Source organism: Dendropsophus ebraccatus, chromosome 4 (genome assembly GCF_027789765.1).
Source record: "Dendropsophus ebraccatus isolate aDenEbr1 chromosome 4, aDenEbr1.pat, whole genome shotgun sequence".
Classification (NCBI taxonomy): domain Eukaryota; kingdom Metazoa; phylum Chordata; class Amphibia; order Anura; family Hylidae; genus Dendropsophus; species Dendropsophus ebraccatus.
The window spans coordinates 35,641,178-35,659,396 of NC_091457.1; the positions used below are offsets into that span (position 1 = coordinate 35,641,178).

Below are 18,219 nucleotides of genomic sequence, written 5' to 3' on the forward strand. Positions count from 1 at the left end.
ATACTATGGCTTTGTAATGGCCAGAAGTACACATAAGCCATACAGTTCTTTAATAGGAAAACAACTCTGCACATAGTTTTGCCATGAGCATCAGGGGTATAGCAGGGAAGGGAGGGCAGACAGGTCACTTGCCCAAGAAATTCAGGTGTAGAGAAGGGAAATAGAAAGTGCATCTCTGGTAGCCTCTCAGCCTATGTCAGTAACAACTATCTTATATGTAAAGAAGAAGAAGGAATCCTGGAAGTAATGATATTGTCCCCACAGAGCCCTAATCTCATCATAATCCATTGGACTAGATGCAGGAAGGCCCGTTCATCTGCAAACAGAGAAGGCAGTCAAGTGATTGATGGACACATTGAGCTGTGACTCTCTGTACTGGCCGGATTTCATGTGTTGAGTCTTTTTTTTCAACCTGCACAAGACTGAAAAGCTGCCTTCAGAAGACAGGGCCTGGATACAAGTAAGTATAGCTTTGCTATAAAGCATAATAACTAAAGGAAAAATAATGAATGTAAATTACAAACTTGCTTTATTTCACATCTACTGTTGATTTAGATATAGGTGTGGCATAGTGGAACTATTAATGTTTGTGATGTAGCACCATTGTGGCAATCTATATTGTGGATGTAGTTATAACTAGGAATGGGAAATGCATCACTTTTCTATATAACTTTCTTTTGTATACAGTTCTAAGCCACGTTCAGACCCTAGGCCTCCTTCACCAGCCGTATATTTTCAATAAATAACGTCCGTCGTTGCAGATTGCAACACCGGCCACTATTTATTGAAAAGGCGAATTTACCATTTGTCCCTATGGAATCCCGGTCGGAGTGTATACACACTGTTGTGGGCGCACAAAATTGACTGTGCAGACAATGTTAAGTGTGGCTCCGGCCGTACTTTACATTGTCTGCTATGGTTAATAGGAACAAGGGCACCTTCCAAAGAAGTGATGTCCACAGTTCACAGACAGCGGCCGTTTTATGACACGGCCGTGTCACAGAATGGCCGCTATCTTACAGTGTCTGAACGTAGCTCTAGTGTGTTTGGAACATTTAAACCATAAAACACTTTTATTGCATTTGCACTGTGAATCCAGAAGTGTGATCAGTGGATGGCAGATTGTTATAATTCCCAACAAGCCCAAGAACTAGGGTGCCCAGTCCATATCTAACAGAATTCGGCATCCACTTGCTTACTTGCTTATCCCCCATTCATTTTACTGGAAAGTGACTACACAAGTATGGGCAACTTTACAATGGAAAATGAACCAGGCACTGTGATTTTCCTGATCTAGTGCTATGCCAGAAATGGGGAAATCCCTTAAAGGGTCAATTGTGTTATCTGTATTTTTGTAGTAGGGTCTAATAAAAGTCAACCTAGAAAAAAGCATGGGCCATACATCCTGAGTTTGTATAGTAACCGGTGTAAAATCCAGATATTATCTGTGAAGTACAATAATGTGGGAATCTCCTTGCAAATTTCCTTCCCATTGTTACCAAACACTAACACTGGCTGACGTCATATGTGTTTCCTCACTGAGAAGCTTCATGTGTCAGGCATTTAAATACAGGAGCAGCAGAGATTAACATTGGGAGATTTCAGTCATCTGAAGAGCACACATTCTAGTAAGACGCCATTCCAGTGACTAGTAAGTACCATTGCTATATCTGTCATATTGCTTTTAGGTCATGGCAGTCCATACCACTTCTCTGCAAGGAATCCCTACTGTTATAGCTTATAGACTAGCTTTCTCTCCAACCTTTTACAACTGTGAAAGCATCATAAAGAAAAGAACATGGAGACAGCACTTCCAGAAAAATGTGGGTTTAATGCACACCGGTGTGCGACATTAAGGCTCAACTGTAGCATCATATGGATAAGTAAAGATTCTCTGCTGTTGTCCTTTAAGCCTTTAAGAGCAATGAAAGTTATAAAGTTGCTGGTGCCCCTATGTTGTAGACTACTTAGGCTGTTGTCCTTATTTCTATATGTAGGCTTAGTCCACCTATATTTTAGTGATTTTATAGCAAATTGTGCCAGCGGTTTTCATGGTTTAACAATCTGCAAGACTTCTGAAAAAGAATATATATATATATATATATATATATATATATTTGGATAGGGTTTTATAAACTCCATATAAACTCCATATTCCTGTATTTCCACAATTTGTACTGTGCATTGATGTAAATATGTTTTAAGATCTAGAATCTCTGTGGTTTGCCTGTGCAGCAGAAAAGTATGCTACCACCCTGTGTAGTTTTCTCATAATCCCTCCTTGGATGCCATCCTTTCCTTCTCACCTCTAGTTATATGGGCTTTCTGGGACTCTTTGATTGATTTGGTGTCCGACATCCCGCCAACCTTGCTGATCAGTGCTAGCATGCATAGTCAAATGAGATACAAGCCAACAGCTCCATATATTGTGTAGTGTCTGCTTAGGGTTACTGCAGCTAAGCTCCCATTCACATCAATACAGTAACCCAAAACAGCCAATACACAAAGTATCCAGCTGTCTGCCTCCTTTTCTTTTTACTAAGTACATGGCACTGTTATTGGACCCCCAGAAATCAGACTTGTCTCCAGTTTTGATGGGGTTTTGTAATTCAGTCCCATTGAAGTGTATGGAGCTTAATTGCAAACCGCAGCTAAACTGGAGACAATAGTCGTGTTGTCTCCGGAAGAAAGTGGCCATGTTCTTGTAGCACTGGATAACCACTTTAATGGCCTATCCTGAGAATAGGTCATCAATCAAGTCCTGTAATACCTGTTTGGCATATGGATATCATTCACATATACATTAATGCACAACACTAATAGGCTTCTTTAAGGCACTCCTTAATATGTCAGGAAATATCAATGGAGAAGTCTGTCACCTATGCCTATAGGTAGATTTAGTTCTGATCAGCAGACTATACATTCCTATGTCAGCAGCTGCACACGCTCTTATATGCAGTGAAGATCTAAAAGAAACCTTCTTCTATAAACCAATCTTCTCTGTCTAGAAAATAAAATTAAAAACTTGGGTTCATACTAGCAAAACTTAAAACTATTTCATTCTTTTGTTGCAGGTATCATGATCTTTCTATCGCCTATTGTGCTGCTCATTTTGACTATTTTCCCTTCACATTCTGCCAACTTCATCCCACAAGTGGCCAAATATCGAAATATTCATATCCGCCTGGCTGAAGGTTTAGTGTCTATTCCTTCAGTCCCTGCTGAATCCCAAGTTCTCTTACTATCCTTCAATCGAATTTCATCTATATCTCTGGACTCATTCCAAAGTCTACCCCAGCTCCAGGTTCTTACTCTTGGTGCGCAGGTTACCAGTGTACCTGTCTATGTTGGTCAAGCTGCCTTTCAGAGCCTGCCTAACCTCACCACTCTTGACCTTGGAAGCAACAACAACCTCAGATTACATCTTGATGCTTTCCGGGGTCTTTCAAGACTAGAGACCCTGCTTCTTGACCATAATGGACTAAATGAGTCCGTCTTAGAATCTGGTCTATTTGGGGAGTTAACCTCTCTGAAGAAGCTGGACCTCTCCTATAATAATATACGCAGACTGCAGCCAGATCCTAGTTTCCTGGGGTTGCACTCTCTTTCCACCATCCTTCTGAAGCTGAACAAAATCAGAGATGTGTGCGGAGACGCTCTCCAGAACTTGCAAGGAAGAAGATTGGAGCTACTTGACCTCTCATCTAATCCCCTCCAGGTTCATGACACATCCTTTTGCCCCAACCCTTTTAGAAACATCACATTAGGCACGCTAGATATATCTTCAATGGCCTGGAATGCAGAAAAGGTAGAGACTTTCTTTAAAATAATTTCTGGGACTCAAGTGAACCATGTACGGATGAGGCATAGTGCTGTGTTGGGGAGTGGATTTGGGTTCAATAACCTAAAGAACCCACAGAAAAGCACATTCTCAGGGCTCAGCCAGAGCAATGTCTACATTCTTGACCTGGCACATAGCTACATCTCAGAGTTATCATCCGATATATTTTCTGTGTTCCCAAAACTGCTGTCTCTTGATGTGTCTAACAGCCAAGTCAACCACATCAGCCCTGGGGCTTTTACGGGTTTAACACAACTAGTAAGCCTTAATATGTCAGGAAATCTCATTGGAGAAATTACAAGTAGCAGTTTTGCAAGTCTGTCATCTTCCCCTCTTAGGATGCTGGATCTAAGTTCCAACCATATCGGAGTCATACAACATGCAGCCTTGAATGGCTTTGGCTCCTTGGATTCGCTCAGCCTAAGGGACAATGCTCTTACCAATATCCCACCGGTCAAGTTGCCAGGTTTAACTTTTGTCTCACTAAAGCAAAATCGCATCTCCAACACTTTTGGCCTTTCCTCCTTTTGCCCTGACTGTAAATTAGTGGATTTTTCAAGTAACCGCCTGACTGATCTGAGGAACTTGTGGGACATCCTTGAGCTACGTTCTCTGCAACAACTACTACTGAGTGATAATAAGCTCTCGCAGTGTTATACTACCAATAAACTTCTGGGTAACAGTTCCCTTCTTTATTTGGATGTATCGGACAATACCCTAGGGCAAGTATGGAACGACGGCCAGTGTTCAGACATCTTCCTACCTCTGACCTCACTGCAAACACTCAATCTGGCAAAGAATCAAATTTTCTCTTTGCCTAAAAACTTATTCCGAGGGTTAAAGAGACTCCAAACTTTAGACTTGTCGAGAAATAACCTTAGACTCATTCATCAAGAACTGTTTACTGACCTGAAGGCACTAAAATCCTTAAATATAGGAAGCAACAACCTTGTGGCCTTGTCATCTTCAAATTTCACGCCTCTGGTGTCCTTACAAAGCCTTGATCTATCAGATATAACATTGATATGTAACTGCGCCATTAATGAATTCTGGAATTGGATGACGACAACTAATGTGACTGTCAAAGTCAACCATAAAGATGAGATGTCGTGTCTCAGCCCGTCTCCTCCAGTGCGAGAGATACCATTGACAGTGTACTTCAATGAATGTTAGATGCCTTTCATATTTTTTCACACATATAGTAATGGAAGACGTGTACCATTTATATACTAGGTCAAGCATATAGCTTCTTCTATCACACTGCTCTTCCTGTCTTCATGGGTTTGTACTAAAAATCTAAAGTCTTCCGGTCCTTATCAGCTGCCATATGTCTTGCAGGAAGTGGTGGATTCTTTCCAGTGTAACACAGTGCTCTCTGCTGCCACCTCTGTCCATGTCAGGAACTGTCCAGAGCAGTAGTAAATCCTATAGACCAGTGCTTCTCAAACTTTTTCTACCGGAGCCTCACTCAACAGATCAAGGCAATGCTTGGGCCTCACCAGACTGACCAAGAGGGTGCCTGGGCCTCACTATCTGTGGTGAAAGTTCATTTAAAAAGCTGAAAATAATGCTAGGGCTAGCTTTTATCTCCCAAGCTCTATATACTAATAAAGCAAGTACGAAATAAATTAATAATGTTGGTAAAATTAAGATTTTTGCAAACAGCCAAAGAACTTTGAAGATCATAGTTACTTTGTGAAAACTGGTTCCCCAGCTGGGCCTCACCAACAACTAGGGGGCGCCTCACTGGTGAGACCCGCCTCACAGTTTGAGAAGCACTGCTATAGAAAACCTCTCCTGCTCTGGTCAGTCCCTGTTTCAGACAGAGGTGGAAGCAGACAGCATTGTGTCAGACTGGAAAGGAAACACTACTTCCTGTCGGACATACAGCAGCTAATAAGTACTGGAAGACTTTTAGATACAATAAATATACAAATTTGTATAACTTTCTGTTACCAGTTTGTTTGATTTTTTTTCCCTCTGTGGTTCCCCTCAAGTTTGTATTATAACTTTCATTACATATACTGTACCGATCCTATGTTATTATTTGTATTAAAATTTAGACCTACAAACCTACAATTTGTCTGGTGGTCGTTGAAAGCAGTCAATAAACTTGTTAAGCAGTTTACCAACAGCCAAGTTCCTATAATGTAGCAGGGCAGTTAGGGAGTGTTCACACGTGATCATGTGTCAGTTTTAGCTGTAAATTATGGTAGAAGCACAGTGTATTTTACACAGAATTGTAAAATTGCAGAATGGACTAGACTAGACTAAGTGGATGAATAAACATTTAAAGGGGTTGCCTGGTGCTATATTCTGTGCTGTGTATTCATCTGCCAACACTACCTGGTCTCACTACACACTTCTTGGTCTCCAGCTTGACACAATAAAGTGCTTGCTCAGCCAGTCTCTGACTGGGGTGGGTCACTGCTTCAGTGAATAGCACAGTGGGTGATTCCTCAAAGACCATGGGGGTCACAATACAGACCCAGAAATGCATCATTATTAAATCCGCCTAAGGGCGGGTTCAGACTACGGAATTCTCGTGGATAAATTCTGTGGAATTCCGTCGCCTGTACGTGCTCATGGCCGTGCGCCTTTCCACAGGCTCCATAGACACCATTCTATGGGCCGGCTGATTCCGCATTACGCGGAATCAGCCAGCGGAAAGGCGCGCGGCCGTGAGCGCCTACAGGCTACGGAATTCCGCAGAATTTATACGCAAGAATTCCGTAGTCTGAACCCACCCTAAAACTGAATTATATTTGTGTGGTAGTTTTGTGCTGATAGAGTAGGAGGACATGTGGTCTATCTCTATATCATAAAGACTGCTTGCGGTACAGCAAGCATGATGCAGAAAGAGGAAAAGATCCAAAATATGTAGGCTGCACATTGCTAACTTTTAAGGCTCTGTTCACATCTCCTGATTCTGTCGCCAACACTAACAAATTTGTTGGCAAGAATATCACTCACTGCAGAACGATATTTGTTGTCAAACTGATAGTAGCCATGACGGACCCCCTTATAATTTAGGAAAATAGAGTGCTGCAAAATAGCAATAGTGCAATATGTTGCTGTAATTTAACATCTTCATGTAAAGGAATCCAAATAGTAAACTAGCTGTGGCTGAGAGGTAGTGGGCCCTTCATGTTAGTTAGAGGCTACATGGACTCATTTAAAGCATAACTGTCATTTAAATGTCATGTTTCAGAAATCAATGAGTATCAATAGTACAAGCCACTTTAAGAAACTCTGTAATAGGTTTTATTAAGCAAAAGAGTTTCCTTCTGTACTGAAAAAGCTGTTTTCCTACCTCTCCCCTCACTTCTGAAGATACATGATTATTGTGTCCATTTTGCCTTATGGAGGGGCCGAGGGAGATGAGTGAACATGGGGGGAAGAAAAGGCAACACTGTACAAAACAACATCCTGCAATCTTCCCTCACCAAGCTCCAGATAAGCACTGACCTTTGAATCCAGCGTTTTATGTGCCCAGAGAGTCTCCAAACTGGACAGCAGCTTCTCTGCTCACTCATCCCCCTTGGCTGTCCTACCTCCATAGGTTATAATGGACTCAGAAAACTCGGCTTCACTTTTCTGCTGATGCCTGATAATGACCAGATAAGAAGTGAAGGGGGGAGGCTGGGAAACAGCTTTATAAGTACAGAAGAAGCTTTTTTGCCTAAAAAAAGCTATTACAGAATTTCTTAAAATTGCTTTTACTATTGATTTCTGCAATAAAAATTTAAATGACATTTACGCTTAATTTTTTTCTTTTATTAATGCATTGTTTTGATTTTAGTGTAAAAACACATTTTCAGAAGGTTTTGCTGAGTTTTTCTTCTGCAGCCTTCATGTTCCCACATATAGTGCCTTACAGCTCAGTTTCCCTGTACATAATAATAATAATAATAATAATAATAATAATAATAATAATCATCATCATCATCATCATCATCATAAATCCTGATGTAAACAGTTCTACAAAGTCTGTAAAACATAAAAACAACATAAAATACAACATATTCAGATCTTCCCCTGACCACAGACCCAAGGATGCCAACCTTTACTAATATTAGTTAACAACCTCTGATCTATAAGGTCTATAAGGTTGATCTTTTTTTTTATTTTTTATTCTGTTTTTATTGCCACTCAAACATAAAATGGTGTACAGCAAAGTATTCCCCCCAGAACTCCAAGAAAGAAAAAGGTTACAAAAGATCTCTAGCATATAGGGTATGAAGTAATACCAGACGGAATTCAGATGCAAGAACAGTATGAAGCTAGTAGAGAGCACTAGGGCGGATCCGCCGACACCATTGAATCCTTTTCACCTTTTCAATGATAGATAGGGAGCAAGAGAAAAAGTAAAAAGTAAAGCAGAGAGGAGAGCTGGTCTAAGCACAAGGAGAGAAGGAAGAAAAAAAGGGGGGGGAGGAACAGGGAGGCAGTGTGTGCCCCCGGGCAGTCCCACAACACGCAGCAGCTTAACTATCGACCTGATCGGAAAAGCCGATAATTAGTCTACATGTGGATCTAATCTGAGGATCTCAGTAGGTCTCTATACTCGGAGGATTCCTGAAACTGCATCCACGGCAGCCAAGTGGAGGGGAATCTTTTATTCCTGGAGTGCAGATCAGCGGTTAGGTCCTCCATGTGCATTAAATCATTTATTTTTGCCACCCACAACGACAATGGAGGGGGTGATCTTTGCTTCCAGCATAGCGAGATTCATGCCCTGGCAGCCATCACCAGGAAACTGAGGAGGGATCGCCTATATGTTTCTTGGGGGATCTCGCAGTGATGGAGAAGGAAGAGGGCTGGGCTTAACTGTGCAGAAGTTCGTGTGACCAACTTGGTCACCCTTTTCACCTCGGACCAAGAAGTGTTGCAATCCTGGGCAATCCCAAAACACGTGTAGAAAAGTCCCTTCCCCAAAGTCGCATCTCCAGCAGACTGGGTCAACCTTGGGTATAATTTTGTGTAGCTTAGAGGTACTCTGTACCACTGGGCCAACAACTTGTACCCGCCTCTTGGAATTTAGAACTGATAGATGCCTTATGTGTCAAATAAAAAATTTGTTGTCTCTGAGTATCAGATAAAGTAAGTCCCAGGTCAGTCTCCCATTTCAAGAGAAAAGCAGGAGGAGGTTCCTCGGGGGTAGTCGTCAGTATAGATCAAAGATAATGCGTGCTGGATAGGTTCCTCAGCGGCACACAGTGTCTCAAAAGAGGTACGTGTCCCTACGAAGGAAGTGGGAGAGGGTAGAGAAGTCAGGTAGTGGCGAAGTTGCTCGCTTCGCCAAGGACCCAAGGGACAAGGCTCAGTCATAGTTCCTAACGATCAGTGGACATCCAATTGTTGTCACTTAGATAATTCTCTGCCCTGAATAGTCCAGATGCTATCCACTTATGGAAAACCTTGTCCGTCAGGCTGGGGCTGAAGTCTGGACTACCCAGAACAGGAGTCATACTGGAAGTGGGAGGAATAAAATGTTGTCTGATCACCTTGTCCGAGCACGCCAGTAATGTAGGTCCAATGGTGGGGTGATATTTAAGTTCTGTGAGAAGGTCACTAGACAACCAAGCGATGCCTTTCAGTGGTATCCCAGTGTACGATTGTTTAATAGAGACCCACGGCTTCCGTATACCATTCCTACACCCCTTCCCCTATGTCTTTCGGCTTTGTGAGAAGCGTCTTCCGGATACGTGCCAGCTTCTCTCCCCATATAAAACGTGTCTGTGCTGCTGCCAATGAGCGAAAGAACGCTACTGGCACACTCTCATCGGAAGACATTGAAAGAGAAATAAGAGTCTAGGTAGTATGTTCATTTTATAAATAGCACAGCGGCCAAACCAGGTGTGCAAACCTCTCACCCAGCGGTCACAGTCTGCTTTAATGTTGTTTAGTAAGGAAACATAGTTCCGCTGATACAGGGTGCTCTATAAGGTCGACTACTATAAGGTTATCTAAAGGATGAGAAGTTTAAATGAAAAAATGGGAATGTTGTTTCATTTAGAAATATTTAAATTACTTGTTTGAATGACTCTTTGCATATATGATGTATTATTCATGCACTGACTCCAGACCTTTTATGACCATTATTCCTGATAACCTCATTTCTTTATCCCACATTCACTCCCTCCTTCTTTAATGCATCTTATTTCTGTACATATACAGACACTAGGAGACTGGCTCATGTAGCTCTATGTGTGCTACCTTATTTTGTATAAAAGATGGATGGGACATTGCACAAAATAAACACCAATATACCTCTTGTATTACCTCACAGAGAGTAAGCTCTTTGTAAGTTTAAACTGTTAGCTTGCTGCTAACAAAGTCCTAAAAGGAATGGCCCTGACTTCTCTCCCTCCCCCAGCAGCATCACCTACCGGCGGGTGCTATGGGGCGTTTGCCGATTGCGCTTCCAACATCAAATTCAACCCCCTCTCTTCTCCTTCTCTCTCCCCCTTTCACCTTCTCTCTCTCCCCCTTCTTCTCCTCCTCCTCTCTCCCCCCATCACCTCCTCTCCCCTTATCACCTCCTCTCTCCCCTTCTCTCCCCCTCCTCCTCCTCCTCCTCTCTCCCCCATCACCTCCTCTCTCCTTATCACCTCCTTTCTCCCCTTCTCCTCCTCTCACCCCTTCTCTCTCCCTTCTCCCCTTTCTTCTCCTTCCTCCCCCTTTCACCTTCTCTCTCTCCCCCTTCTTCTCCTCCTCCTCTCTCCCCCCATCACCACCTCTCCCCTTATCAACTTCTCTCACCCCTTCTCTCTCCCTTCTGCCCTCTTCTCCTCCTCTCTCCCCCATCACCTCCTCTCTCCCCTTCTCCTCCTCTCTCTCCCATCACCTCCTCTCTCCCCTTCTCTCCCCCTTCACCTCCTCTCCCCATCTCCTCCTCTCTCCCCTTCTCCTCCTCTCTTCCCACATCACCCCCTCTCTCCCCTCTTCTCCTCCTCTCTCCCCTTCTCCTCCTCTCTCCTCTTCTCCTCCTCTCTCCCCCTCTCTCCACCTTCTCCTCTCTCCCCCTTCTCCTCCTCCTCCTCTCCCCCCTTCTCCTCCTCCTCTCTCGCCCCTTCATCTCCTCTCTCCCCTTCTCCTCCTCCCATCACCTCCTTTCGCCCCTTCTCTCCCCCATCACCTCCTCTCTCCCCCTCTCTGCCCCCATCACCTCCTCTCTCCCTTTCTCTCCCCCATCACCTCCTCTTTCCCCCCTTCTCCTCCTCTCTCCCCCCCCTTCACCTCCTCTCCCCCCCTTCTCATCCTCTCTCCCCATTAGAGCTCACTATGCAGCGCCATGGCTCACTCTGCTTTTCCTGGCTCAGGGGCTGGAGAAGAGAATTTTAGAATTAGGTATGAAGTTTGTTTTGGGGCATGGTGGAGGGGCATTACTTTGTGACAGGGCAGGGGACATTTACTATCGGGCACAGTAGGAAGGAAGGCATTATTACTATGAGGGCAGGAGCATTAATACTATGGAGGGCACAGCAGGAGGCATTATTACTATATGGAGGACACAGCAGGGGAACATAATTACTATAGAGGCACAACAGGGAGGCATTATTACTGTATGGAGGCAAAGCAAGGAGCATTATTACTGTATAGGGCACAGCAGGAGACATTATTACTATATGGGGCACAGCAGGGGACATTATTACTATATAGGGCCACAGCAGGAGACATTATTACTATACGAATGCATTGTTACTATATGGGGGCACAGCAGGGGGCATTATTACTATATGGAGGCACAGCAGGAAGCATTATTACTATATGGGGGCACAGCAGGAAGTATTATTACTATATTGGGCACAGCAGGAGGCAATGGTACTATATGGGGGCACAGCAGGTGGCATCATTACTATATGGGGACACAGCGGAAGGCATCATTACTATATAGGGGCACAGCAGGAGGTATTATTACTATATGAGGGCACAGTTGTAGACATTATTACTATATGGAGGGCACAGAAGGAGACATTACTATATTGGGGTACAGCAGTGGAACATGTACACAGGGGGAAACCCACATATCTACTCACTTTACGACACATGACACCATGACTACTGTATGGGAGCCTATAGGTGGGGAAAAAGGGAAGGAAGATGCTGGATAAGTGCGGAGCCTAAAATGTTTGTTTGGCCGGTTCTGAAGAGATGAATTGTAGCTGCAAGAAATCATCATGGAGCCCTGGGCAAGATGGAGAGAAAAAGTGACACCTCAGATCAAAAAAGACGTCACCTGTGAGTCACTGAATGATATATTTTTTAATTTTATTTCATGGAACGTTATTTGGTAGGGGTGACAGGCCTCTCTCAGTTCAGCATTAATTGATTAGCAACATCAAATCAACCATCAAAACAACTGGCTACATGGAGGAGGTATCTGGCTACATGGAGGAGGTATCTGGCTACATGGAGGAGGTATCTGGCTACATGGGGGGAGGTATCTGACTACATGGGGGAGATATCTGACTACATGAGGAGGTATCTGACTACATGGGGGAGGTGTCTGGCTACATGGGGGAGGTATCTGACTACATGGGGGAGGTATCTGACTACATGGGGGAGATATCTGACTACATGAGGAGGTATCTGACTACATGGGGGAGGTGTCTGACTACATGGGGGAAGTATTTGACTACATGGGGGGGTATCTGACTACATGGCAACATGAGGAGGTATCTGACTACATGAGGGAGGTATCTGACTACATGGGGCAGGTATCTGACTACATGTGGAGGTATCTGACTACATGGGGGAGGTATCTGACTACATGGCAACATGAGGAGGTATCTGACTACATGATGGAGGTATCTGACTACATGGGGGGAGGTATCTGACTACATGTGGAGGTATCTGACTACATGGAGGAGGTATCTGACTACATGGGGAGGTATCTGGCTACATGGGGGAGGTAGCTGACTACATGGGGGAGGTATCTGACTACATGAGGGAGGTATCTGACTACATGGGCAGGTATCTGACTACATGAGGAGGTATCTGACTACATGGGGGAGGTATCTGACTACATGGGGAGGTATCTGGCTACATGGAGGAGGTATCTGACTACATGGGGCGGTATCTGACTACATGGGGGAGATATCTGACTATATGAGGAGGTATCTGACTACATGGGAGAGGTGTCTGACTACATGGGGAAGGTATTTGACTACATGGGGAGGTGTCTGACTACATGGGGGAGGTATCTAACTACATGGGGAGGCATCTGACTACATGGCAACATGAGGAGGTATCTGACTACATGGGGGAGGTATCTGACTACATGAGGCAGGTATCTGACTACATGAGGAGGTATCTGACTACATGGGGGAGGTATCTGGCTAAATAGGGGAGGTATCTGACTACAGGAGGAGAGGTATCTGACTACATGGGGGAGGTATCTGACTACATGGGGGAGGTATCTGGCTAAATAGGGGAGGTATCTGACTACAGGAGGAGAGGTATCTGACTACATGGGAGGGTATCTGGCTACATGGGGGAGGTATCTGTCTACATGGGGGAGGTAACTGGCAACATGAGGAGGTAACTGACTACATGGGGAAGGTATCTGACTACATGGGGAGGTATTTGTCTACATGGGGAGGTATCTGGCTACATGGGGGAGGTATCTGGCTACATGAGGAGGTATTTGACTACATGGGGGAGGTATCTGGCTACATGGGGGAGGTATCTGGCTACATAAGGGAGGTATCTGGCTACATGAGGAGGTATCTGACTACATGGGGGAGGTATCTGACTACATGGGGGAGGTATCTGGCTACATGGGGGGAGGTATCTGACTACATGGGGAGGTATCTGGCTACATGGGGAAGTATCTGACTACTTGGGGAGGTATCAACCAACAAAACACAGTAATCACTGAACTCAAGGAGAACAGCGGGAAAAATTCCAATGAAGTACTCAATCAAGAGTCTCCACTGATGCCCCCAAAAATTTAAATATGCAAAACAAGAGTCCGTGGAGCCTCAGTTACGAGTCTCAAAACACGGGATAGCCAGATATCTCTAGCCTGTTGCCAACGGGGTGCTTCCACGATGGGGAGAGCACACCACCCTGATAAATAACCCCTTAAGTCCCACTCGGTTGCGAGTATTGGAACATAGACAGGGAAACAAAAGGGTGGCCCCTTTTGTCAATGTCTAATTCAAGGTGCGAGTATTGCGATCATGACAAGGGCTTGCAAAGGCAGGCTTCCACCCACAGACAGCCGTTTTCATTGCCCCAACTAGCCAGAATCCTACCCCACACTGACGAGGGGCAAAAACCCCGAAACGGCTGTCTGTGGGTGGAAGCCTGCCTTTGCAAGCCCTTGTCATGATCGCAATACTCGCACCTTGAGTTAGACATTGACAAAAGGGGCCACCCTGTTGTTTCCCTGTCTATGTTCCAATACTCGCAACCGAGTGGGACTTAAGGGGTTATTTATCAGGGTGGTGTGGTGCTCTCCCCATCGTGGAGGCACCCCGTTGGCAACAGGCTAGAGATATCTGGCTATCCCGTGTTTTGAGACTTGTAACTGAGGCTCCACGGACTCTTGTTTTGCATATTTAAATTTTTGGGGGCATCAGTGGAGACTCTTGATTGAGTACTTCATTGGAATTTTTTCCGCTGTTCTCCTTGAGTTCAGTGATTACTGTGTTTTGTTGGTTGATTTTTCATTGCCCCAACTAGCCCGAATCCTACCCCACACTGACGAGGGGCAAAAACCCCGAAACGGCTGTCTGTGGGTGGAAGCCTGCCTTTGCAAGCCCTTGTCATGATCGCAATACTAGCACCTTGAGTTAGACATTGACAAAAGGGGCCACCCTGTTGTTTCCCTGTCTATGTTCCAATACTCGCAACCGAGTGGGACTTAAGGGGTTATTTATCAGGGTGGTGTGGTGCTCTCCCCATCGTGGAGGCACCCCGTTGGCAACAGGCTAGAGATATCTGGCTATCCCGTGTTTTGAGACTCGTAACTGAGGCTCCACGGACTCTTGTTTTGCATACTTGGGGAGGTATCTGACTACATGGGGAAGGTATCTGGCTACATGGGGGAGGTATCTGACTACATGGGGAGGTATCTGGCTACATGGGGGAAATATCTGACTACATGGGGAGGCATCTGACTACATGGGGAGGTATCTGGCTACATGGGGAGGTATCTGACTACATGGGGGAGGTATCTGGCTGCAAGGGTGAGGTATCTGACTACATGGGGAGTTATCTGACTACATGGGGAGGTATCTGGCTGCAAGGGGGAGCTATCTGACTACATGGGGAGGTATCTGGCTGCAAGGGGGAAGGTATCTTGCTACATGGAGAAAGATATCTGGGGGTGTTATTTGGCTGCAGGGGGACATATCTAGCTCCATGGGACACATCTGGTTAGGGGCATATCTGGCTTCAGGGGGCATACATGGCTATGGGCACATCTGGTTCCATGGGACATACCTGTCTCAAAGAGAAATACCGAGCGAAAGGGGCATATGTGGCTGCATGGTATGTATTTGGCTTCAGGGGACTTATCTGGCTCCAGGGGCATACCTAACATATCATTACCTGTCCAAACTTATGCCTGCTTCCCTGGCTTCCGACTCACTGACTGCCCGCCGCAGCCACTGATTAGCTGGGTGGGCTGACAGTGACCTACAAGACTGAGAAGCAGGTGGGAGCGTTGTCAGGTAAGTATGATCTGTAAGGCCCGGCAGCTAATAAGTTAAATAGGCAGTGGCTGCATTCTGTTAGCGGAATGGAAATCTGCTGCGAGAATGCAAAACCATAGGCCACAACAGTACAGATTATCGAATTGTGCTGCAAAACGTACGCGTGAATCTACCCTAGGGCAAAGATTATAATCTATTGCATCCTTGGGGGTACTTGGCTGGAGCATCTTGTTGCATGGGGGTACTTGTCTTGAAAAGGTTGAGAAACACTGCACTAGATGGCAGTATAGAATTTGGAATAATGTAATGCAATATATCAAATGTCCATTAGATGGCAGTATAGGATTCAGAATAGTGTAATGTAATATGTCAAGTAGCTGTATAGGATTTGGAATAGCGTGATGCAATATGTCAAAATGGCTGTGTAGGATTTGAAATAATGTGATACAATATGTCGAGTGTCCACTAGATGGCAACATAGGATTCAGAATAGTGTAATGTAATAATTTGAGTGTCCACTAGATGGCAGTACAGGATTTTCAATAGTGTAATGCAACACGTCAACTGCACACTAGATGGCAGTATACACTTCAGAATAGTGTAATGTAATAATTCGAGTGTCCACTAGATGGCAGTATAGGATTTTCAATAGTGTAATGCAACACGTCAACTGCACACTAGATGGCAGTATACACTTCAGAATAGTGTAATGTAATATGTCAAGTGTCCACTAGATGGCAGTATAGAATTTGGAATAATGTAACGCAATGTATTTATTTATTTATTGTTTTTAATCTATTACCCTAGATGGCAGTATAGGATTTGGACTATTGTAGTGCTATATGTCAAGTGTCCACTAGATGGGAGTATGGGATTCAGAATAGTGTACTGTAATATGTCAAGTGTCTACTAAATGGCAGTATAGGATTAGAAATAGCCTACTGTAATACGCCAAGTGTCCACTAGATGGCAGTATATGATTCGGAATAGTGTAATGTAATATGTCAAATGACTACTAGATGGCAGTATAGGATTTGGAATAGTGTAGTGCAATTTGTCAAGTGTCCATGAGATGGCAGTATAGAATTCGGAATAGTGTTATGTAATATGTCAAATGACCACTAGATGGCAGTATATGATTTGGAATAGTGTAATTTAATATGTCAAGTGACCACCAGATGACAGTATAGGATTGGGAATAGTGTAATGCAATATTAAAAAAAGAAAAAAAAAATGCAATATGTCAAGTGTCCATGAGATGGCAGTATAGGATTGTGAATATTTTAATATGTCAAGTGTTCACTTGATGGCAGTACAGGATTTGGAATAGTGTAATGCAATATGTCAAATATCCACTAGATTGCTGTACAGAATTTGGAAAAATGTAGTGCAATATGTCAAGTGTCCATGAGATGGCAGTATAGGAGTTGGAATAGTGTAATAAATATTATTTTTATTATTATTATTATTATTATTATTTGTATAGCGCCAACAGATTCCGCAGCTCTTATTTAAATATATAAATACATAGAGGTTATATATTAAGTTATACAATGAATAAATTACAATACCAAATTAGTGACCTGCTCTCAAGAGCTTACAGGCTAGGATGACTGGGAGTAACACGAGAGGCAACAAGTGCTTTATTTGTCAATGTTCCAGTCATTGTACATAGAATCTCTAAGTGCCTATAGGTGACTGGGCAAGCCAGTCACAAGCCATTTTCTAAGCTCAGATAACAAGGACAGTGTAACTAGCACCGAAGAAGTTATAGAGAGGATGGAGAAGGGATAGCAAAGGAAGACGAGATTACGAAATGTTATAAGCACGCCTGAAGAGATGGGCCTTCAGGCCACGCTTAAAACTGGGGTCTGTTTGAAATAAGTCTGAGGTCTTTGGGTAGGGAGTTCCAGATAACTGGTGCAGCACGAGAGAAGTCTTGGAGGCGGGAATGAGAAGTTCTGATTAAAGAAGAGGTTAGTGTAAGGTAATATGTGAAGTGTTCACTAGATGGCAGCATTGGATTTGGAGTAGTGTAATGCAATATGTCAAGTGTCAATGAGATGGCAGTATAGGATTTTTAATAGTGTAATGAAATATTTCAAATGTCCACTAGATGGCAGTATAGGATTTTGAATAGTGTAATGCAATATGTCAAGTGTCCACTAGATGGCAGTACAGGGTTTGGAATAGTGTAATGCAATATGTCAAGTGTCCACTAGATTGCTGTATAGAATTTGAAAAAATGTAGTGCAATATGTCAAGTGTCCATGAGATGGCAGCATAGGATTTGGAATAGTGTAATGAAATATGTCAAGTGTCCACTAGATGGCAGTACAGGGTTTGGAATAGTGTAATGCAATATGTCAAGTGTCCACTAGATTGCTGTATAGAATTTGAAAAAATGTAGTGCAATATGTCAAGGGTCCATGAGATGGCAGCATAGGATTTGGAATAGTGTAATGCAATATGTCAGGTGTCAATGAGATGGCAGCATAGGATTTTGAATAGCATAATGTAATATGTCAAGTGTTCACTAGATGGCAGTATAGGATTTTGAATAGCGTAATGTAATATGGCAAGTGTCCACTATATGGCAGTATAGGATTTTGAATGCTGTAATGTAATATGTCAAGTGTCCACTAGATGGCAGTATAAGAGTTGGAATAGTGTAATGTAATATGTCAAGTGTCCACTAGATGGCAGTAT

At 43.7% G+C, this 18,219-nt stretch overlaps 1 protein-coding gene across 3 annotated transcripts; it reads left to right on the forward strand.

The window, feature by feature from the left end:
* The first annotated feature begins 266 nt into the window (after positions 1 to 266).
* LOC138789576 (toll-like receptor 5) lies at positions 267 to 5,796 on the forward strand. Of its 3 annotated transcripts, none has more exons than XM_069968295.1 (2): positions 267 to 460; positions 3,075 to 5,796. In XM_069968295.1, exon 2 carries the CDS (start codon positions 3,080 to 3,082, stop codon positions 5,012 to 5,014), a length of 1,935 nt encoding a protein of 644 aa, XP_069824396.1. In that variant the 5' UTR covers positions 267 to 460; positions 3,075 to 3,079; the 3' UTR covers positions 5,015 to 5,796. The 3 variants fall into 3 exon arrangements, with proteins under 3 accessions (XP_069824396.1, XP_069824395.1, XP_069824394.1); XM_069968294.1 differs by lacking the exon at positions 267 to 460 and adding an exon at positions 1,579 to 1,651; XM_069968293.1 differs by lacking the exon at positions 267 to 460 and adding an exon at positions 1,681 to 1,823.
* The last annotated feature ends 12,423 nt before the right edge of the window (positions 5,797 to 18,219 follow it).